General features: G+C 44.2%; 1 protein-coding gene across 1 annotated transcript in view; it reads right to left on the bottom strand.

Annotated features, from left to right (window-relative positions):
• Nucleotides 1-15,495, bottom strand: part of LOC126159641 (segmentation protein Runt-like) — a 124,280-nt gene extending 108,785 nt beyond the window's left edge. Inside the window, exon 1 of the mRNA XM_049916565.1 lies at nt 15,063-15,495. Coding sequence (XP_049772522.1) covers nt 15,063-15,495 — 433 coding nt within the window. The remainder of the gene's footprint in view (nt 1-15,062) is intronic.
• Nucleotides 15,496-24,963: the final 9,468 nt, after the last annotated feature.

Here is a 24,963-nt window from a genome sequence, read left to right as displayed (position 1 = left end):
TTTATCCATGTTGACCGCTAGCCCGATTGTTTATAAGTTTCCATTAAATTTATATTTGATGTTAAAAATGGCTTTTTTCACAAATCCTTTTCTTGCTATTGTCAGTCTGGGTTTTACATCCTACCTACTTCGCTGTTTCTAAAATACCAGAAAACGGGTCTCTAAATCAATACATATTATAAAAATGAAGTCACTGGAGCGATTTCACATACATATCCTTTACTGCTAGGCAAAAATCGTTGTGCGGGTAACAACCGCGCACGTAACATGGTCCAGCAGATATGACGTCATAAGCAATGAGCTGCGTGAAAACTGACCCATCATGCATGACATTTAAACGTATCACTTCCGTGCTACTAATTGTATTCGTAACAGCTTCTGCAGACAGTATCCACATATGCCGCTAAATCCTACAAAAGCATATCATGATACGACATATAGTTCAGGATATATGACGTCATAGACACTGAGATGCAAGACATTTAAATCTACATGTCCACATAATTATGGCACTGAATGTATTTACAACAAATACTTTCCGATACTTACTTCAAGAGATATGACGTTACACTGAGATGCGTGACGTCATATCTCTTGAACTACGGATCAGGTGCTTGTCCGCCACCGTAGCTGAGTGAAACAGCGCGCCGGCTTGTCATGCCAGAAGACCAGGGTTCGATTCCCGGCTGGGTTGGAGGTTTTTCCCCGCTCAGGGATTAGGTGTTTGTGTCGTCTTCATCATCATCATTTCATCCTCATCGACACGCAAGTCACCGAAGCGGCGTCACCTCAAATGTCTTCCACCAGGCGATCAGGTCTACCCGCCGGGAGGCCCTCGCCACACGACATTTCATTACTGATTACTGAGATGGGCGCAAATTAGTATCATGCATGAAGTTTTAATAAATTTCTTGTTTACTACTAAGACATTGTGGAGTTGCGTCAAATTAAGGAAATCCCCGTCACTTGGCAGCGCTTTTGACACGTTTCAACTGCGAAGCGCAAACGACTCTATGCGAAAACAGTAACCGTCTATGAGTTATAAAGAGACTTTGCCATAAAGATGTTTACAAACTCGCGTTGCAGACACGCAAAGGAGCTGCTCCCAGCGTACAGAAAGTGTCCGGGATCATGTTCCGTAATATGCATACTGCACTTTTACGTTTGTACATTATGCATACTTCCTTGTACCGGTGTTTCACAATTTCAAAGGCGTTCTCATAAATACACGGAAATGAAACTTTTTCGATACTTCGCTACAAACACAGTTCATTTTTTGGTCCTTTTCTAATAGAAAATTGGCAAAATAAATATCCGGGCAATGCCTGGGTTGTCGGCTAGTAAGAAAATACAGGGTGCTTCAAAAAGAATCATCCGATAAAAAAAAGCAACTACTTTGTTATTTGAGATATGTGTGTGAACAAGGTAAGAGCAAGGTCTCGAGTTTTACATGGTTCCGCTAGGTAGCAGCAGTGTGCGCCCACTTCAGTTCTAGTAAAAATGGTGTCGGGACAACAGGAAGCGTTTTGTGTTCTACGTTTTGCGCAGTGCGGGTCAGTAATAACTGTTGAGCGTGACTTTCGTACTGATTATGGTGTAGATCCTCCTACAACACAGAGCATTAGACGATGGCATGAACAGTTCCGGGAAACAGGTTGTTTGTGTAAAGGCAAATCACCCGGCCGCACCGAGTGTCTGACACAGAAGTCGAACGTATATGCTGCAGTTTCACAAGGAGTCCGCAGAAATCCGTTCGCCGTGCAGCTCGACAGCTCAACATGCCCCCAATGTCCGTCTGGCGTGTGTTGCATTGATGTTTACACATGAAACCATACAAAATTCAGCTGCGACAAGCCTCTTCGTGAAGGTGACAAACAACAACGTGTTTTGTTTTGTAATTTCGTTCTTGGCGAGATGGAGGCTGACGGTTTTCTTCCACGCTTAGTATTTAGTGATGAGGCAACATTCCATTTAAATGGATTGGTGAACTGTTATAATGTGAGATAGTGGGGTACAGAACAACCACATGAAGTTGTATAGCGTGAGAGGGACTAAAAAGTGGTTCAAATGGTTCTGAGTACTATGGGACTTAACATCTGAGGTCATCAGTCCCCTTCACTTAGAACTAGTTAAACCTAACTAACCTAAGGACATCACACACACTCATGCCCGAGGCAGGATTCGAACCTGCGACCGTAGCAGCCGCGCGGTTCCGGACTGAAGCGCCTAGAACCGCTCGCCCACAGCGGCCGACTGAGAGGGACTCTCCAAAATTTTATGTGTTTCGTGCGGTGTCACGGGAAAGGTGTATGGTCCGTTTTTCTTTGCCGAGAACACTGTTACACGAAGCACATATCTCGATATGCTTCAGAACTTTCTTTTCCCACAGTTGGAGACTGATTCGAAGGACTTAATTTACCAACAGGATGGGGCACCACCACACTGGCATCTGGAAGTGCGGGAATTATTAAATCACAGGATTACTGAACGATGGATTGGTCGCACTTGACCAAATGATTCAGCCTTACATAACTGGCCTCCAGGGTGACCAGACCTGATTGTATATGATTATTTCTTGTGGGGTTTATAAAAGACCCTTTTTATGTGGCTATATTACCAACAACAGTGAGTGAACTGAGACATTGCATAACAGCAGTTGTGGAAGCTCTAACTCAAGACATGCTCACTGCGGTGTGGGAACAATTAGAATACCGAATTGACAAATGCCGTGCATCTTAACCATGACATATTGAAAACGTATGAAAAGGTATTAAAAAACATTTTGAGTTTCTCGTTGATCAAAAATCAAAATTCGCGGTATGTGTTTACTAGTCTGAGAAATATAGACGTGCCAAATCGGATGACTCTTTTTGATACACCCTGTATATTACCTTTCTATTACGAGACTAACTAAAGGCGGAAGTCTGAAAATTACTGAAAAGTCAACACTCTCTTTACTCTAAGGTTGCTTTCAGGTAATCAGGATAATATGTCTCTCATCTTCTTTCATTTCTCTACAATACCAAAATACTGTCTGGGAAGTACTGTTTCTCACTTTGAACTCTTTTGACGTTTTATAGACTTTTTCTCCAATATAGTACCTTAGACCAAAACTTTGATCTGAAATACGTTTGAAAGCAGTAGCTAGTGTGCAATAAATGAAATGTTACGTAAAAACGACTTTACCAGGCGTGTTTAAGTAAGTACCGTTTTGAAATTTAAAAAAAGACGTGCTAATATATCACAATAATTTCATTTTTGCATGAAAACAAGTATCACCCTGCGTGATGGTATGTGGTGCCATTGGTTACACGTCTCGGTCACCTCTTGTTCACATTGACGGCACTTTGAACAGTGGACGTTACATTTCAGGTGTGTTACGACCCGTGGCTCTACCCTTCATACGATCCCTGCGAAACCCTACATTTCAGCAGGATAATGGACGACCACATGTTGCAGGTCCTGTACGGGCCTTTCTGGATACAGAAAATGTTCGACTGCTGCCCTGGCCAGCACATTCTCCAGATCTCTCACCAACTGAAAACGTCTGGTCAATGGTGGCCGAGCAACTGGCTCATCACTATACGCCAGTTACTACTCTTGATGAACTGTGGTATGTGCAGCTGTACCTGTACACGCCATCCAAGGTCTAATTGACTCAATGCCCAGGCGTATCAAGGCCGTTATTACGGCCAGAGGTGGTTGTTCTGGGTGCTGATTTCTCAGGATCTATGCACCCAAATTGCGTGAAAATGTCAGTTCTAGCATAATATATTTGTTCAATGAATACCCGTTTATCATCTGCATTTCTTCTTGGTGTAGCAATTTTAATGGCCAGTAGTCTAGATTGAGATACAGGCTCTCATGTAAAAACAAAATTATTGAGGTATCTTAGCACGTCTTTCTTTAATTTCAAAACGGTACTTACTTAAAAAACCACGCCTCGTACTTAAATATTTATTAGTTTTGGGGCACAGTGCAAACAAATCGTACGCAACCAAATCGTATTCGGGCGAAGTGATTTCCAGGTGCGCAGCACGTTGTAGAGAGTGAAGAGGAACTCCGCAATTCGATCTGTTCCATTACGTGCCAGTGGAAATGACGCTCCATCGGCGCCGCCTCCGGTCCTTGCAGAACGACGCCTGACACTCGCGTGACAGCGTGTTTGGGGGCGGCGGCGCGCCCGGCGCTGCGCCCGACAGGGAACGCCGGCCGGACTCGAGACCCGCTAATTCGCGACGCGTCCGCTTGACAGGCGGTCCGTCGCGCCGGACGAGTGAATTTGTCGCCCGGGGGCCGGGCTGTCAGCCGCAGCCGGCAGTCGGCAGCCGGCGGGGCCCCGCCACTGTGCGAGCGCGCGCTCTGTTTGCATAAAATATAAGCCGTGTTGGTTCGAGTGTTATTGGATTCTTGAGGGCCGCGCTTCGCCTCATAACGCGCCGGACCCACCTCTCCTCGCCGCCCACCGGTGAGTCATTTGGGCGTCCCGGACGGCCCGCCGCCCCCTCCCCCAATCGATATCGACTGCGCGCCGCCACGTCGAGCTAAATGATCGACTTTGTGCCCGTGTTAATCTGCCCAATTCAGAGAGGGCGCGAGGCAGGGAGGCGGAGCGCAGGGGGGGACGCCAGCGACGGCGACCATCGGCGCTCTGATTTCTGCAGAGAAAAATAAATAGCACGCCGCGCCCGGCAAACGAGCTCCGTATTAACTGAGTACTGGAAACAATGTCCTCTGCCCCGCGCTGTCACCGGCGGGGCGGCCTCTAGATAAATATTTGATCCCCGCGTGCCGCGCGGCGCCGACGCGATGCCCGATTTTGCAGCCATCAAACAAGGACCGGGCGCGCTCGCTTCTCTGCCGAAACCTGGCAGCAATGAATGTTCCGACAGTGCCAGGGGAATTGTGGTTAACACTCGGAGCGCTTACAGTTTCTGCTGAATGGTGTCTTTCTCCTAAAAAATTTTGCGATCCAGTGATTGATTCTGAATATTACATTTAACAAATAATTTTTTCGTAAGTAAGTTTAGTGACTGATCCACTTAAAGTCACCTGCCGGTAAATCTTTATTCCTATTTCTTAATTGTCGCTTTGGTCTGGCATACCATATGTGTTACCTACATTCCTCCACGAATCATTACTGTACACGGCTTTCGTCATACATTCTCCTTTTTTTCAGATCCAGCGCCTCCGCATCCATGTTGATATCACCCTGTCATCTCATCCATGCCTTTCCTTCGCCGTCCACTGATCTTGAGAAAAAAAGTGTGTGAAATCTTATGGGAGTTAACTGCTAAGGTCATCAGTCCCTAAGCTTACACACTACTTAACCTAAATTATCCTAAGGACAAACACACACACCCATGCCCGAGGAAGGACTCGAACCTCCGCCGGGATCAGCTGCACAGTCCATGATTGCAGCGCCTGAGACCGCTTGGCTAATCCCGCGCGGCGGTCTTGAGAAAGCTACTCGCTGTGGTCTTCTATCTTCTATCCTAATTAGGTGCCCAATCCACATCAGTCTTCTTTCTTTCAACCTCTGGCCAAAATCGGCTTGTGAGTGTAGCTCTAATTTTTCAGTATCCTCGAGTCCTATGACTGGAGTACTCCCTCGGGGCCAAATATTTTCCTTCATATCTTTCTCTCGAAGACTAGTTTTTGCTCATCAGTTTTCCTCAATGTAAATGTTTCCGTGTAGAGCTGCAGGGAGAATTACACTCTAACGTAGCCTGAGTTCAAAATTTCTCGTCAGGGCTCTACTGCACAACAAGTTCCGTAACCTAAAATATGTCCTTTTGTTGTTGCGACCCTTGACTTAATCCAAGTTTCCATTTCATTCTGTTCGCTAAAGATGGATCCCAAATTTTTAAACAGGTCTACTATTTTAAGAGTGAATTCATCCATTGTCAATGGGACACCATCAATGAGTGCGTTCCTCAACACCATGTACTATGATTTGTCCTCGTTAATTTGTAACCCTGCTTTCCTTGCAGCATTTCTGTGAGAACTTGTCCTTAAGTTCCAACTTTTCTTTGCTTTCACGTATTAGAGCAACACTGTGTGTAGAAGCCGATTTAACTTTGAATTCCAAAACACATTTCTTTATAATTTATCAACACTCCTGATCACTTGTAGCGTTTAGTTTGGAGGAGGAAGAATCTGAGTGAAATACCATCTCAAATGAAATGCCCTTCCATATTTCCTGCTATTGGCTTTCAGATAGTTTCAGGCTAGGAGCTCATTAAAAATGGACCTGCCAAATTGAGTATTTAGTACAATACGCTAATAAATAATACGGTTTACATTAAGAAATGAGACACTAAAAGTAGCAGATGAGTTTCGCCCTTTGAGCAGCATATAGGACATACAACGCGGACTGACAGTAGCGAGGAAAGCGTTTCAGAAAAAGAGACTTTTTTTAACGTAGCACAAAAATTTAAATGTTAGAAATCATTTTCTGAAGGTATTTGTCTGGAGTGCGGCCTTGTATGGAAGTGAAAAGTTGACGATAAACACTTAATACAGAACGAGTGGAGAAGCTTTTGAAATGTGCTGTAGAAGAATGCTGAAGGGTGGCTGGGTAGATCGGGTACCGACGAAAAGATGCTGAATCGAATTAAGCAGAACGTACATCCCACAAGTAGTCCTCAAGTTAACGTCCACACTCCAAACGCCAAAAGCTCATACTCTGCTCCGCCCAGACAATATCAGCACTGTGAACAGCACCTAACACCCTCAAGACAGTCGCCGCTAAGAAGAGCCCAACTGGACGTTCTACAAGTAATCGTAGTTATCGTTCACTGGATTTTGGGTTCGACCAAAGGTAAAGACAGATTAGTGCTTCTGAACACTTCTACCACGCACCAATTAACTATTTGTGAAGTTTCCATTAATAAATTATTCTGAATTGTTTATAATCTGTGTTGCCTTTTGCCACAGTGTTGCCTAACCCTATTTGCTCCTGTGACGAGGTTGTGTGGGTGCTGAGTGCAAGCAACAGCGACGGCAAGTACTTTCTACAATAGGGGGTTCTCTTTTTGCCACATTTATGTGTGTAATTTATGAATGCAACAGAGACAAGGCTTGACTACGTTAAGAATGTTCAAATGGCAAAGGCTGTATTATTTATGCAGAGATGAAGGGTTCAAAATGGTTCAAATGGCTCTGAGCACTATGGGACTCAACATCTGTGGTCATAAGTCCCCTAGAACTTAGAACTACTTAAACCTAACTAACCTAAGGACATCACACACATCCATGCCCGAGGCAGGATTCGAACCTGCGACCGTAGCGGTCACGCGGTTCCAGACTGAAGCGCCTTTAACCGCACGACCACACCGGCCGGCAGATGAAGGGTCTCCTACAATGTAGACAGACTAGCTTGGAGAGATGGATCAGACCAGTCTTCGGACTGCAGACTGCAACAACAATGAAAGACATTACAGCTCCTGCATATATCTTTTAGGACCATGGCGTCGTGCTGCATGTACTTTATTATTGACACTCGCAAATAATGTGATGGACATAACCTTCTGAGCAAGGGCACTAGGTGCCCGAAACCGGTGAAGAAAGTAAATTTCCTTTATGCAATTGGTTGCTTATTGTTTCATTGTACATTGTCCGCTCCTGGTAGCTGAGTGGTCAGCGCGACGCAATGTCATACCTAAGACGGTCTACCCGACGGGAGGCCCTAGCCACGCGGCATTTCCTTTTCCATTGAACATTACAGCTAAGTTGCAATTTTACTTAACGATTGTTACACCAAAAATTGAGCAAAATTTCGAATATTTACTTTCGTTGGCCTGTCAGCTTTCTGGATGCTTAGATGCGAACGGTCCCGATATCCTCTTCTGTTGCAGTCTATTTTTCTCATAGTTGCTCCGACACTCGGTGACCTCAGCTATTTGTTCTATGCATTCCAATCTCAGAATTCCCCTACCATATTTGCCTCTAGTACCAAGAACACTACACTGTGACGTCTTAAGACAGGTCCTATTATCATGTACCCTTTTCTAGCCAATGTTTTCGCGTCATATGTTTTTCTTTCCTCTACCATATTTGCCTCTAGTACCAAGAACACTACACTGTGACGTCTTAAGACAGGTCCTATTATCATGTACCCTTTTCTAGCCAATGTTTTCGCGTCATATGTTTTTCTTTGCCAATCTGCGGAGAACCTCCTCGTTTCTATAGGAATCAGTTCACTTAATTTTGAACATCCTCGTGTAAACCATATCTCAAAGAGTTCGATTCTCGTATTCTCCGTTTCTTTTCCAATCCATGATTCTCTTAGATACAGTGCTGTGTTCCAGACGTATTTTCTCATGAATTTATTTTTCATATCAAGTCCTATGTTTTCATACTAGCACTCTTCTTTTAGGGGGGGAGTAATCTCTTCGTCCGTGCAGCTACTCTTTTTGTGTCCTCCTTAGTCAATCTGCCATGAGCTATTTTGTTTGACAGACAGGTGAATTCGTACATTGTCTGCTACGTGGCACCAGTTTTCATAAGTTTGTCGCTAACAGTGTTTCTGCTGCTCCTCAATACTTTCATTGTTGTGTCTTCTGTACTATGTGAGTTCACTGCATTCAACAAGTATTGTAAATTTTTCGTATTTTCTCAGAGCATAAAAGTGTCAATAGCTATTCTTATCATACTTCCCTTCATCCTCAATTTCAATCCCAGTTCTGAAACTTTCTTTTATTTTCTTTACCGTTTCTTACATTTACAGGTTGAACTTTAGAGGGGGGAAGACTGTCTCCCTTATGCCCTTTTTAATCAAAGCACTCCTTTCGTGATATTCAGTTCAATCTTTTAGTGCCATTATAATATCTCGTAATTATTGAGGATCTGCCGGTGTTATTGACAGTAATTTTTCGTCTGTCCAACCAGGCTGACGATTTCTATTTCACTCACTTATATGGGGCACCCAGTTTCCTGTGATGGTCTTTTATGCAAGTGTGGAATCGAGATAATTTTTCCTGCAGTGTGCAGACATTTTTAACTGCAAGGACTCTGCTAGTGAAAGAATCTATAGAGAGTGTGGCGACATGTAAAGCCTCTTAGAAGTAATGTACTACATAAGCTGAGTGTTACCGCCTCTTGATTTAATGCATACTCTTGTTACTCTTGTGTTGTTAACTTGACGTTTGATTTCTGCGAACAGAAGCATTCCTCGTTTTCATCTCAACTCCTCTTTAGAAAGAACAACCTTTCTTCTGGTGAAAATTATCCAATTTGCATTCCTTTCCAAATAGAAAATGATTTTTTCGCAAAAATGTAACTGTCAAATTGTCACCCAGAAGTAAACTGCTACATCTTGTCATTTATTATAGAATCAATTACAATATCTGAAGGTGACGTTGCAACTTAAGTCGGTGACCAACCCATTAATTATGTGCTGTCAGCGCTGTTTAACAAAAGTTTACAGACTTTCCTTTCAGAAACAAAACTCGGCCAGAATATGAAGATTTTTCCCAGTTCACGTAAATCGTTTTAGACGGAATGCCAGCAGGGGCAGGAAAGTTCATGGAAAATGGCTCAGTAGCGCTCCCCCCCCCTCCCCAATACACACACACTCCCGCTTCCTTCTCCAGCCGAGCTTTTGCTTCGTCTGTAATATCGTCGTATCTTTATCCTGTTACTTCCTTCGAATCCCGGAGTATCCATCTTCAAATAATAGACCGCAGTTTGTATTTGCTATTCTTAGACGAACCTAAGTAATCCCTTCCCTTTCTTGCCAAACTGAGGTGCAACATCGCAATCAAAGATGTTCGAACACTGTTCGTATTTCAGTTTAGCGTTAACGGTCTGTCGCTCCATTTGTACGAGAAGTGGCTTATTACGTGGAAGATGTACATCGAAATTTATGACTAATTTCCAAAATCCCTTGCTTTTTTCTTCGTTTTCCTGTACTTTTGGTATTACAGATATGTCTTTTCGTGATGTCTTCCTCGAGAACATACCCCCTATACTTCCACAAATGGTTGAAGACGCATAAGAATGCAATTCCCATATTTGCAGAGAAATTAACGATCGAGAAAAAGCTGGGCCTGTACAGAAATTAAATTTGGACATGAGGGGTGCGGCTTATTGAAGAAAAAAATACCATCTCCTGCAAGATGGGAAATCGGAATAATATCATAATTCAGAAGTTCAAATCGTTTATTCCGCTTTATGATTTCAGAGTGTTGTTATTAATCGCTTCTAGTGAGAATTATCAGCTACAGAAATCATAGTGAAAAAGTTCAGTTTGCAAGGGGAGAGGAGCTGCCTACTTTCTTACTCTCCACCAAGTAAATTACTGTTGTAGGATTATGTTTCAGGTTCTTGAGATTTGTAACCGTGCTTTTGCGTGATGGGAAATAGAGTGCTTTCTTTTCCCACTAATTCTCCCCTATTTTTCGAGGTTTCCGTCACATCTTGTATTCATCAGCCTCAAATTTATTACTGTGAACTACTTCAGTGCCGTTTTACAAGTCAAAACTACGGTTCCACGTACTACAGTGCCTGTAGAATTAGCAGTTTTTGATGCGCATCTATCCTGACACTTTGCATAAAGGGACTACTAGCAGTGGTATTCAAATTAGACTCCTCTGCAAATAGTTTAAAGATATCGGGAATAGCTTTACGTTTAGTCTGCTTCTTGGGAAAAAAATGCACATTACAATGCTTCATTCACGTTAGGATGGAATCTCAGTTAAGGTATCATACATAATGTGGACCAAATCACTATATCTAATTATGGGAGCCCCGAGTTTTCACAACCAGGAATTTTATTTGTTCTACGTCTTCTACCCATAACATGATCAGCATGGGGGGGGGGGGGGGGGGATATGGTGTAAACTGATATTTAGCAAGTCAATTCGTGATAGAAACACCAAACGAACTGCAAAAGGAAAACAGAAGACGTTCTTTTTTGAGTAGAATAGTTGCCTCAGAACAAAACTTATCCATTTCATTGTGACAAAGTTTCTTACCTTTTAATCTAGTTTACCAGAGTTTTTGGTTGCTGTTTGATCATCCTCTTCGGTAAAAATATCGCCTGAAGAAGACGAAATATTGCGAAATTTCAGTACACACAATATCCCCTGGGCTAGAAATACTGAATTTTGAACTTCAGCTAAGTGAGGAGATACCAGCGAGCACGTAGCTTAAGCTTGGTGAGACGCAGATCTTGTAGCTTAATCGATGCCGGTGAATCTTCTTCTTGGTACTGTGTCATTATCCTGGTAAGGTAGTTATAAAAAATCAGTTCTGTCATCAAGCGACTGCTTCTTGTTCTGTTCCCAAATTTTTTGAGGCACATTGTTTACAGATCAAGTGTTCATGTTCTAACTGCACTTGTTCATTTTCGATTTCTTCTTCAAATTTCTTCAGTTCTGTAGCTGATACTGTGAGCAACAACAAATCGCGAACGACGCTTTTAAGAAGCCCACATTTGCAAAAGCTCTATTACGCACAAAAGCAGGAAAGAGGCTGCACAATGATGGTTTCCAGGTGCCAATAATTAGAAGTTCTATCAATTGCATATTATTTCCCGTATGTCAGAAACGTAAAAGAAACTGCAGTGAGAATTATGGTATGTGTGCTGATGAACCATAAAGATGGTGGCGCAGTGGTAAGACACTCAATTCGATTTTAGAAGACGGTGGGTCAAATATATGACAGGTCACCCAAAATTAGGTTTTCCGTGATTTATCACAATCGCTTAAGGCAAATGCTCGGATGGTTCCGCTGAAAGGGGCACGACCCATTTCCTTCCGCCTCTTTCCACAATCCGAGTTTGTGTTTCGTCTCTAATGACTTAATCGCCAACGGGACATTAAACCCTAATTTTCCATCCTTCCTTCATTCCATCTCTTTTCTTCCACGGCTTCAAAACTGTTACTACACAAATGTTGTCACTGTACGACCCAACGTCACAGAAACTGTAAACTAATAAAGTGCGGCCGTGGAGCAATGAAATTAACGGACGGCACTATGAAATTATGCGGTAATATTAGATGGCGGTGTGCAGCATCAATCAGTCATTTAACCGTTTGAAGGGGTAATAAACAGAATTTCAGGGCCGTGTATGTATATAAAATGTCAGTTCTGTTATCAATAATTTATCGACGATTCTCACGAAAACAACAAACAATGTTTACGCTGAAGAGCACAGAACCGTTACTGCCTATGTCTTCATCGAGAAACAAAACTAACTCTACAAGTACAATTTTTATCAGCTTCAAAAACGTGGCGCAAAAATCGCCACTTCAAACAGACAGACGAACACGTTCTTCTGGTGCAGTCAACAGTCATTCTTAATATTAACATCACAAACAACACAAACATTTAACCATCACATAGTAAAATTAAATGTATGTTACGAAATATAGTTTTCTTCCACATACATTGGAAGTGGTGCATGAAAGTGATCTCCAGTCTACGATTATAACGCTCCAGCTGATAATAACGGGAGATGCTGTGGTCTAACCAGATTCAATCCAATAACACTTAATATTACAGATGTAGTATTCAGATGAGGCCGATTAAGAGGAAGACTTCAGTATTTTTTCCCACAAAATAAAAGTAAGGATATCACTATGGTGGGCGATGGCAATGAAATATAAAAACCTAAAGCAGCAAAATATAACAGCCATTTCATGAGTTGTCAATAATATGACTCAAGGCCTCAAATTTTGTAACGGAAAGTACATTACCAGCATCTATGTGTCAATTATTTTGAGAGAATTATCGATATTTTGCCGTTCACCGATGAAGGAGAGTTGCAGTGCAATAATGTTTTCACGAAGGTATGATGAAAAAAAAAACTGTTTCTGGTGTTTTAAATTTCATTGCCTTGACAATGGTAATCGTCCGACCAAAATTCAGAAAATGCTGAATATATTCTGAAATAGTGGTGAAAGTTTTATGGGAAAAATATAGGAACTGAGACGTCCCTACTTTTTGAGAATCAGTTGCAATTGTATACAGAGTACTGTGTTTACAACAGTACCTCGAAAAGAATGGTGGAAATACTCTTTTTCCACAATATACGCTAACTTGAAGAATTCAGTGAATTTTTCATCCGCAAACAGCTATGTGAACAAGCGGTAGCCTAACAACTCCGATCTCAGAAACCTAAGGAGCTACTCAATACTGCAATCGCATTTATCGTCAGAATATTGAACTACATCTTGCATTTTATCACTGACAATGGACATACAAAATGCGTAGAAGATATTACCATTACAAACACATGCAGGATATGGCTTAATTATTCAGTACCAACAATCTGAAATGTAGTGCTTTAAAATCAAATCGGGGACGCATTACGAGCATTTCATGGAACCAGAAATTTAGCTGTAAAGCACTGGTAACTAGAATCTACTTTTACTTCTGACAAAGAACTTTGCTCTTTGATTGTAACCTACACTAGCAGAAAAAATTATTTATTATTTACAAGTTTATGGTGTCCGAAACAGCTCTTCTTCGGAGAAAATGAACGAATGTCTGCGAACGTTTAGGAATCGGTGGGCGTGAAGCACCGAAAGTTAAGAAACTGGGAGCACAAACAGCACCGGGATTACTTTCAGTACCAGATCGATCGATATTCACTGTTTTCTTTCGTTGAAAATACTCGTTCAGATATCTGAATTAGAAGAAATGTACAGACAAACCCCCTTAGGTCGCGTATTATTCGAGGTATTTCAGTACTTTCGCTTATCAGACACGTGCATCCTCAATTATTCATTGCATAAGCGATAATAGTTAGATACTCAAAGCTCCGCTCACCGACACCGAAAACACAAAGTCACTGAGGTAACGAACACCTGACGATGCTCGCGTCTGACGACCGAAACTAGTCAGATGAATCAAATAAGACGCAACATGTGACGGTTTATCTGCCCGCTAATTAGTGTCTGTGCGTCCTGTAGGTGATGTTTGAGTTTATTATTCTTGTAAGGTATCGGTAGAAACAGTGACGAAAGCTATCACAAGGTAGGCTCGGCTCTGGTAAAGAACTATGCCGACCTTCTTTGCATTGTAAATTGAAACTACAGAGGCGTAAAAAGCAAATCATTTGTAGCTTTTACTGAACTGTTCACTATCGAAAGATCTTCGTTCAGTAGGTACGACGTCAAGTCTGCGTAAAATTCTGGAACAGTGTTCAGGACGGTTCTTTTTTTTTTTTTTTTTTTTTTTGTTCAGTGGTCAAGTTAAGAAATGAGTCATACGAACTGCGTTAAAATTACTTTGTTTTCTTCCGCTGAAGCAATCCGTTCGGACATTTGAATTCCACTATTTTTCGTAAGGGGTAGCTTAATCTGACGCATGATGAAAGCGTACTCAGCAAGTTTTAGAAGCAACGTTCGGTAAGGAATATAGGAATCGAGTTGCGGTACTGTGACTTCCAGAGGGTGCTGTTGAAAGTTTACAGCTCTTAAAACGTTATTTTAACGCTTTTCTGAGCATTTTAGGGGTGTGAATACAATATTTGTTTTCATCACTTCAAATGCAGCGAAAGTTCTATCATACCGCATCTCAAAATCTACGGTTATGACTTTTTTTTCGTCAGAGGTAGCGGTTCGGCGTACGGGTGCGTACCGACACAGTTCAAGCACTGTATCAGTATACTATAAACACTTGCATGCCGCTTCTCTGGGTGGGGAGCATAAAGACAAAATTATAGCTCGCACAGAGGAATTCAAGCCGCGTTTCATACAGGAAAAGAACGCGAAGAGCCCTGATCAGTAGTAAGCTACAAAGCGTATGCCACGCGCTTCACTACAGTGAGCAGAGCGTAGATGCAGGTATTTTTCAACAACCTGGCGGAAAAAGTGTGATCAGCTGATTAGTGCGCGCGATTGTTGACTGTTGTCAGCACAGTGTTATTGTCGGAGGCCTGGCAGTCTACGTGAAGGCGGACTCGTCCGGCAGCAGGTAGCACGGAGGTGCGGCGCGCAGTAGCGACGCCAGAGGCGGCGGTTCGCGACTGCGCGGGGCACACGCGCGCAGCGGGCCAGAGGAGGGGGCCAGGTTCGAAACCCGGCGCCGGCGCTAGCCGACGTACTCACCCCTGCCGCTGCGGCCGACGAAGCGCAGGTCGTTGAACTTGGCCACCTGGTTCTTCATGACGGCGGTGCAGTTGCGCAGCTCGCCGCAGAAGTTCTCGTCGTTGCCGGCGCGCACCGTCACCAGGGTGCCGTCGACGATGTCGTCGAGCGCGACCACCTTGAAGGCGACGGGCAGCGACTTGTTGGAGCGCCAGTGCGAGGGCAGCGCCGAGCAGAGCACGGCGGGGCTGCCCGTCTGCACGAGCTCGCCGTGGTACTCCTGCAGCGCCTCGTGCAGGCTGGCGAGCGCCTCCTCGCCGGCCATCACGCACCGGCTGACGGCCGAGCCGGCGCCGTCGCCCGCGGCGTCCACGGCCGCCGGCAGATGCATCCGCTGCTGCTGCTGCTGCTGTTGCTGCTGCGGCTGTCGGCACGGCGCCGCGCCCGAGCTCATATAAAACCAGACACTGTGCACTGGGTGTCGCGCCGGCCGCTAGTCCCCGCGCCGGCCACGCATGTTTGTCCTCGCAGACTGACACTTTTTTCCCGACTCCCCCGCGCCGCCTGCTCTCTGACGGCTGGTGCTGCTGCTGCTGCTGCTGCTGCTGTCGCCGCGTCGCGCCCCGCGGGGGTGGTGAGAATATTCGCCTCCCCCCTTCCCCCTCCTCCAGCGCTTTTTTTCCCTCCTAGCGGCTCCTTCTCTCCCGCTATCCCCAGCGGGTCTCACCGAAAAAAAGACTGTTAGCCGTGGTGGCGGCGGCGGTGGTGGTGGCGGTGGTGTTCCCCCCACCCACGCCGGGGTGCGCGGCGCGACGTCGCTTGCGGCTCGCCCCCTCGGACACACCGCCGCGGCACACAACTTTCACACTAGCCGCCTCCGAACTTTTCCGAAGTCGGCCGAAGCCGGAGCCAGGCGCGCGCTTTTCGCTGCGTGGTCCTCGCGCCGGAGCGAGAGTGAGAGAGACAGAGAGAGAGACAGAGAGAGACGGACGGGGAGGGCGACAGACTGGTATGCGCGCGCGGACCCCCTGAACAGGGCTAAAAATCGAACACGCTGGCGCGCGCACGCACGCACGGGCGAGATTTGGCCGAAACCGCCGACGCCGGACACACACGGGCGCCGCCGACAGCGGGCACGCCTGCTCCTGTTGCTGGTAAAAATGCGCGCGCGCCCACCCCGGCCGATGCTGCCGTGTCGCCAAACAGGCCGGCACTGGGAGGGTGGGTGAGGGGACGACTTTTTCCTTCGTCAATATCGCCCCTCCCGCGCCGAGCTGCCACCGCCCCCCGCACTCCACGCGCCCCGCGCCATCCCCACCCTCGCGCGTCGGCCTCCCCACGCGCGCTCTTTTTACCCCCTCTCTTCCTTTTCGGGACGTGACTGAAAAACCTGTTTTACGATGCGGGCGCGCCAGCTGCGGCGCGACAGAGAGCGCAGTCCGCGCGCCGCCGGCTGCGCGACAGAGACGGGGGAATCCCCTCCCCTCCGGATCCCTCCCCCCCCGCTGCCCCCCCACCCGGTGTGCTCCCACCGCAGCCGCCGCCCTCCTCCAATCCGTGGCGCGGTTAGTGCGGTGGCCACCGCCCGCGTTCTGCGGCCAACCGGCGAACTAAAGCCGGCCTCACGTATCCGGTTGGGCGAGGGAAAGAATGGGGCAAGGTGGCGGCTCCTCTTCCCCCTCCCTCGCCGCCCCGCACCGTCTTGTGGCAGCACTGCCGCCCTCTAGCGGGAAGCCTGCTTCAGTACCGCGGGCGCGATGCCAGCGGAAGGTAACGTCGGTTCTTCGCACACGCTCGGAAGGTCTCTTGCGACGAAACATGGGGAACACAACAGGCGTAACAACTAAACAGCTCTGTCGGTATCTAGTGAGCTAATTAGCTTCTGTGTACTACACCGATATTCGATCGCAACACTCTTCACCGTTGTAATCAAAACAGTTAAAAAGCATTTGTGGTATTATACATTAAACCATCGCTGCGATTCTTGTCGTTATTTCTAACTCTCTTTTACAGACATTATGCTTCTTTTTTTCCCAATGGCGACTGATCTGCGATTATTCTTTTCCACAATATGTATGAATTCTTCCGTCACCTATTGGCAGAACAATTATATATTTAAGGCTGAAAAACAAACAGCGTTTTTGTCCTACTAATATCTGTTTATTTCGAACAGATTTTCCAGTCATTGCGCCATCGTCAGGATACTGAGTTTGATTCATACAAAACAGTAAAAACAGCAACAGTCCACTGTTACTGATAGAAATAAAAACAGCAGAGTGAGCAACCTCTGAATTTTAGGTTTTTGTTTTCTATGCGTTTCGGAGAGCTGTCTCCATCATCAGGTCCATTTCCACAGTTGCGTTGCTTCTGTGAGGCTAACGATATCGAAATATCTATCGCTGGATTGGTAAAGAGATCTCTTTTGGAACTGATGTTTCATACCTGCAGCGTTGTGTATCTTCTACGTGTACTTTCCTCGTGAGCATCGCATTTGAGCTAGAGACATAACAACAAACACTGTGAAACGTATGGCTGAGACATACGTATTTTTTTGGCTTATCATGTGCAATGAACGTCTGAAAATGAAACTGTCGTTTCGAAATCTCAATTGTTTGTGCTTGTTTTGTACAGAACAAGAAGCGATTCTCTTAGCGCTTTGATACTCGTACATACAAGAAAATCTACACACTTCAAGTGTCAACGTTGTTCCTCTTAAAAAAAAAAGACCAGTGTTTACATTAGCGTAAAAATAAAAGCAATTATCACAATTGTATGACTTACAATAATCTTTGCCTATGAAATAAAATAAAAACATATAACATGCCTGTTAGCCAGTAAACGCTAAATACTGGTAACATGTCTCGTAATGATTGTAAACAGTGGATGACTTAAGCTCGAATACAGTGCTCTTGAGAAAAGTACACTGTGCCGAGCGGAGTGGCCGCGCTGTTAGAGGCGTCATGTCACGGACTGCGCGACCACTCACGCCGGATGTTCGAGTCCTCACTCGGGCATGGGTGTGTGTGTTGTTCTTAGGATGAGTTAGTTCAAATTACTTTAAGTAGTGTGTAAGTCTAGGGACCGATGACCTCAGCAGTTTGGTTCCTTAGGAATTCACACACATTTGAACATGTGAAAAGCACACTGTGAACACACACGGGACTACAGGTTGCCACTCCACTTCCAAAACATTTCTTCTTACTAATCCACTAAAGGGATTCTTCAGTCAAAGTAACTTAAGTCTACATATTTCGACGTCGTATACTTTTGCGATGCATTTCGAAGACTTCAATCCATCATCATGTGGTATTTCCAGTGTTTGATAGGAAACCAACTCCAGGGAAACTAACGATGTATTCCATGAGGTGGTTTCCCACTAAACACGGGTAATGCCACCTGATAATGGAGGCAAGTCCCCGAAACGCATTCTAAACAGACAGTCACGGTTACAGTCAGCCGAACATTTGTTGTTATTAAAAACAAATAGCACCGTTACCGGTTTAGAGCCAAAAGGTACATCTACAGATGGTTGTACAGTTTTAAAATTACATTTAGCTGGTGCTGTACAGGCAAAGATGGCTGTTTTTCGTTGAGGTGGCGGATCCTTTTTTGCGGGGTGGTGGATTTTCGACAGCACCACTATCCCAAGTGACTTTTGCCACTACGAAAATCTATGCTCTTTACTATCCATCGCAAATATGAATAAAAGTAGATCAGTCCTTTGGAGTAACGCCTCGCTTCTACTTTGACCATATCACATATACAGCGTAAGTTAAATTTTCATCAACCGCCGTCTGAGGATGAACCTGTCGGTTCGAAAACAGAACAGTATGTGCTTGTTTTGTACAGAACATCAAAGTGTTCATTTAATACTTTCACACATACTTTCACATATACATACTTCAACATTACTTCCATCTAAAAAAAAAAAAAATCACAGTTTACATTATTGAGAGCGGAAGCATCAGCAATCGTATATGGGACATCAAAATTATTGGCCACTACTGCATTAAGTCACATTTATTGCAGTCACGTTAACAAAGAACTGTGCATATCTGGCCACTGGTTTCTGATAAGTGATAATCGCCTTCACATAGCACATGTGGGCCACTTGCAGAGATTGCAATACCTGGAGGGTCCTGAAGACGACTATCTTATTGCGCAGAATTTAATATTAATCGTTGTAGGTAAACGTAGTTATTTGAATGACAAGAATAAAAGTGGTTTTACATTAACTAACAATCCACTGTGCTCTTTACTGCTCATCGCTAATATGAATAAAATCAGATCCATACTTTGAGGTACGGCCTCTTTTTTACTTTACCAATAGATTATTAAATAGTCTTCTACCACCATAAATAAATCTTTTTATTATTTATTCCCACGTCAAATTCTGTAAGCTATATGAATGTCGCTCTTGACGGGGAGACATTTATTTCTTCTCTTTGTTCGTCACCAATACTTGCAATACTTGTTTAGCCAAACTGGCATCACAATTTTTTCTTTTTTCCGCTTATAATCGGCTGGCCATTAGGTTATGCAGATGCCATGATGTTATAGCTTTTTGAAAGGCAGATCCAATCGCCAGACATGTAGTAAATTATGATATGTGAGTTATAATAACTGGTTTAGTACAACACCGAACGTTTAGAGTTTCAGCTCATTGTCAGCTGTGCATTCAGAATACATTAATATATTTCTCTACCAGCAGTAATGTAAACTCCCATAAATTTGTGATAAGACATGCTTTTACTGTCTCTGACGTTGCGCTAATGGTATTCGCGGAGTATTTAATTTAAGCACGCACAGCTTGTCGCTGGTGAAGTGCAATTTGACAGATAGATTTTAAAGACGTAGGTTCAGGATGTAACATTTTATTGACTCCCTTCACTTGGAAATGTACGGGTCATCATCTTATGGTCAAACACAATGAACAAACTCCGTTGTCACGAAGACAAGAAACAGCTGATTCTGTGGTAAGTATCCTTCGTCGTGCTGCGTAATACGGATTGTTCGATTATGGAACTTAAACGTCGCAGGACGAAACAGGGGGAAATGCCATTAATTTAGCGATCCTATTAACTTCCAAAACTGTCAGCAATGATGAATCTGATTAATATGTCATATTTTTGTTCCCTTTCAATTGAGTGCCTAGTAAACTTGGAATATCCTATACGTTCACATCATTCGTTAACAGTTACTCTATGTTATTTGGTATGTCAGTTCTCCGAAATGGATGCGTTAATTTCAGTCACATTATTATCCTTTCAGTAAATGACGCTCAGTCCATAGAACGTTGTCATTTTTCAAGACATAATTATCCAAAGGTCATGGTTTCCATCATAGGTTTGATCTCCTTTCATCATTTGAGGACAACACTGAGTCCATTTCATTTTGAGACCTAAATTTTACTGTCACTTGCTTTGTTCTGATTCTGTCTGCTCAAGTTCAATTGACTGCATCAGTCCGATTAACATATTTTCTCTGTAGAACAGCGGGGGACATGAAACAAGCCTTCTAAAAGAGTTACGTCGTACGTTGGCTAGAACAAAATGGACCATTCTTGCAGCGAACCATACATACAGAAAACGCAGAGGGACACAGATCAACAGTGCCCTAAAATACCAGAAATGGAACTGGTAGCTACACGTCCACAGGTTACCAAGCCACGATTACGAATTCTTCGATTGTTGAGAAAAAATGAATGCAGAACCAAACGAACGGCTGGCTATGCTACCCGCGATCCCAGTTAATAAAAAGCAGTGGATCCAGGTTGCTATGTCACTTAGTTAAGACAATGGATTCATATTAAGACGCAGAGGCAATGATATCCCTGGTTTTCTGCGGGTTCCCTAAATCATTTTTGGCATCGGAAAATATCGCAAATTTCTGTAAATTGTACTGACCTGAAGTCATACTTACCAAGCAAGGGTTACAAATTCTTCGATCTCTGATGAAAAATGTGTGCAGAACCAGATGAAGGGCTGGTTCTGCTGGTCGTCTTCGCCAACCCAGTTAACAGCAAACAAATGGGTCCAGGCTGCGAGCCTAAGCCAGTTAGTTCATACACTGGGCTCGTATTCTGTAGACGTAGTAAAAGGTGAGGCGTTGGACCTTCATCAGGCAATGTTGGCTGGAATGAATTACCTTCAATGGATTAGAAATAATAGCCGACCAGTTGCAAGATACCCATTTATTAAACCTTGACTAAGGTTTCGACGGTTTTAAAACCGTCTTCTTCATGAGATATTGTACGTAAAATCGCATTATCTATAGCCAATGCGGGCATTACTGTCTCTGTCTAGAACACGTCATCCACTTAAGCACCATTTAAAATTCGTTATACATATTCAAAATCTTGAAATGCGTTACTACTCGAATATTCTGTTTCAGGCAAATCATTATGTAACATAGCCGAAATTTCAAAGGAGGGCACCAGTTATTATTTTCACGGCGCTAACGATTGTTAAAATATCAAAAAGTCGGCTATTACAAAGTCCTATGCTCACATCGATAGGCGATCTACAAATCCACGCGCAATATAATACACAACAGTAAATAATACACTACTGTCCATTGAAATTGCTACACCACGAAGATGACGTGCTACTGACGCGAAATTTAACCGACAGGAAGAAAATGCTGTGCTATGCAAATGATTAGCTTTTCAGAGCATTCACACAAGGTTGGCGCCGGTGGCAACACCTAAAACGTGCTGACATGATGAAAGTTTCCAACCGATTTCTCATACACAAACAGCAGTTGACCGGCGTTGCCTGGTCAAACGTTGTTGTGATGCCTCGTGTAAGTAGGAGAAATGCCTACCATCACGTTTCCGACTTTGATAAAGGTCGAATTGTAGCCTATCGCGATTGCGGTTTATCGTATCGCGACATTGCTGCTCGCGTTGGTCGAGATCCAATGACTGTTAGCAGAATATGGAATCGGTGGGTTCATCACGGTAATACGGAACGCCGTGCTGGATCCCAACGGCCTCGTATCACTAGCAGTGGAGAAGACATGCATCTTATCCACATGGCTGTAACGGATCGTGAAGCCACGTCTCGATCCCAGAATCAACAGACGGGGACGTTTGCAAGACAACAACCATCTGCACGGGCAGTTCGACGACGTTTGCAGCAGCATGGACTATCAGCTCGGAGCCGATGGCTGCGGTTACCCTTGACGCTGCATCACAGACAGGAGCGCCTGCGATGGTGTACTCAACGGCGAACCTTGGTGCACGAATAGCAAAACGTCATTTTTTCGGATGGACCCAGGTTCTGTTTACAGCATCGTGATGGTCGCATTCGAGTTTGGCGACATCACGGTGAACGCACACTGGAAGTGTGTATTCGTCATCGCCATACTCGCGTATCACCTGGCGTGATGTTATGGGGTGCCATTCGTTACACGTCTCGGTCACCTCTTGTTCGCATTGATGGCACTTTGAACAGTGGACGTTACATTTCAGATGTGTTACGACTCGTGGCTCTACCCTTCATTCGATCCCTGCGAAACCCTACATTTCAGCAGGATAATGCACGACCGCATGTTGCAGGTCCTGTACGGGGCTTTCTGGATACAGATAATGTTCGACTGCTGCCCTGACCAGCACATTCTCCAGATCTCTCAGCAATTGAAGACGTCTGGTCAATGGTGGCCGATCAACTGGCTCGTCACAATACGCCAGTCACTACTCTTGATGAACTGTGGTATCGTGTTGAAGCTGCATGGGCAGCTGTACCTGTACACGCCATCCAACCTCTAATTGACTCAATGCCCAGGCGTATCAAGGCCGTTATTACTGCCAGAGGTGGTTGTTCTGGGTACTGATTTCTCAGGATCTATGCACCCAAATTGCGTAAAAATGTAATGACATGTCCGTTCTAGTATAATATATTTGTCCAATGAATACCTGTTCATCATCTGCATTTCTTTTTGATATAGCAATTTTAATGGCCAGTAGTGTATTTTTGATACACAAATGAATAAAATATAAAACTTACCTAAAATGTAACAGATCTATCTTGCTTGAAGACTCTCAGCACGAAATTCAGTTTTATTGACTGCCGGTGAAGTCTGAACTTAAGGCAGTATGGACCACTATCGTGCTAAACATTACTAAGCACTTCAGTTATAGACCATGTATTCATCAGCATCGTCTTGAAACTGTGTTTGGCCGAGCTAGATGGCGCAGTGGTTAGCACTCTAGACTCGCATTCGGGACTACTACCAGCGTCTGGCCATCCAGATTCAGGTTTTCCGTGATTTCCCTAAATCGCTCCAGGCTTCTTTCAAAGAATAAGGCCGATTTCTTTCCCCACCCATGACACAATCCGACCTTGTGCTCCGTTTCTAATGACCTTTATGTTGACGGGACGTTAAACTCAATCTTCATTCTTTCCTTGAAAAGGTGTTTCGAAGTGCAACCGCGTAGCTACCTAAACTAAGCTGCAGCTTTGACCGTCTCTTCTATCAAGGTATGGAATTTAATTCGCACAGGGTACTAATAGGCCCGTGAGAGATGCTATTACCTTAATCTTGTCGTTGGTTTCGTGCCGTATTTCGTCTTATAAAGCCTTCGTACAAAAAGAGTTATGCACCGCAAGTTGTGCTGCGCTTCAGCATAAGCAAGCTAAGAATCTTACAAGTTGTACTGGGAATGATCCGTGTCTTGTAAGACACGTAGGATATGTTGCTGGTCAGAGTCCTCACTCATGGACAGACAGTGACTGCTGCCAGTTAATGAGCCGCGATTGAACGGTTCGGCGATTCGGAAGAAATGGGTGGGATCGCTTCCGGAAAGTGCTGCGTTGCACGACAACGCTCGACCGCATACAGCCTCGGCTATTCGTGATTTGACGCTACGTTACCAACGAAATATGCTGGGACACCCCTCAATACCACCCGGACCACACATTAAGCGACTTTCAGCTCTTTGTGCCTGGCCAGCCGCCACTTTCTGAGACTGCAGTTAAATGGGTAATAAACTTGGACCCTGATTTCTTTTATGACGGTTTTGACAGCTGGAAAAGTTGCTTCAACGACAATGGTTACTAGGTGGAAACGTGATATGTACAAGTGCCTTAGTAACGTCGTGTATGTCTTCGATTTCCTTAAAAACCATTATTCTCAGTGAACTTGTTAATCTAGCTTTTGAGTCACCTTCGTACAGATTGAAAGACGGATACTTGAGGAAAATTGAGAATACTTCAGTACGGCATATCGTAGCATTAAAGGAACAATAACATGGCTAAAGACGGTGAAGAGTAACAGGCTAATAAAAGCGCGCAGAGGAAAATATAAATGCAGCCCGAACGTCCACGGAGAACTGCTAGACTAATTTAAGGCAAAATCGGGAATCCTGCTCTTTTTCCCTTCCTTGCTTAGTCCGTTCGAAGAAATAGCGTCGAGGGAAGTAGCGAAATTGGCTACGATAGTTTGACTGGGTCGACCGAGATTTGCTTCACCGTATGTTTTTGACGTAGGAATTATCCCGCAGCAACGAGACCAACACAAACAAATGCAGAGAGTTTCAGTAGAGAAGTACAAAGGAACTGGTCTGGAGATAAGTCTGGCAAAAGGACAAGAAACACTGTATAATAGCAACAACGCTAAAATGAGATTAGAAATCGCTGAAATACGCTGGTGTGCAAAACTTAAGGACGTAAGTCATTTTCGCATGACTTTTAACCGTCAAATAAAATAGCTCGTTGAACCTTAGACCGTACATAGAAAGAGCTGCCACAGTACGGTACAGATGTTATCTGGGATAATTACACGATGAGACAAACTGAAATGACACTTTTCTTCAAAGAAAACAGTTGCACTGAAATCACTGTGACTTATGATGGCCCTCTGGAAATTACAAAAGGTGAAACATGGTTCTTAATAGGATGGGCGACAACTAGTGGTTGCT

This window comes from Schistocerca cancellata, chromosome 2 (genome assembly GCF_023864275.1).
Source record: "Schistocerca cancellata isolate TAMUIC-IGC-003103 chromosome 2, iqSchCanc2.1, whole genome shotgun sequence".
Lineage (NCBI taxonomy): Eukaryota > Metazoa > Arthropoda > Insecta > Orthoptera > Acrididae > Schistocerca > Schistocerca cancellata.
This window is presented reverse-complemented; position numbering and strand designations above follow the sequence as displayed.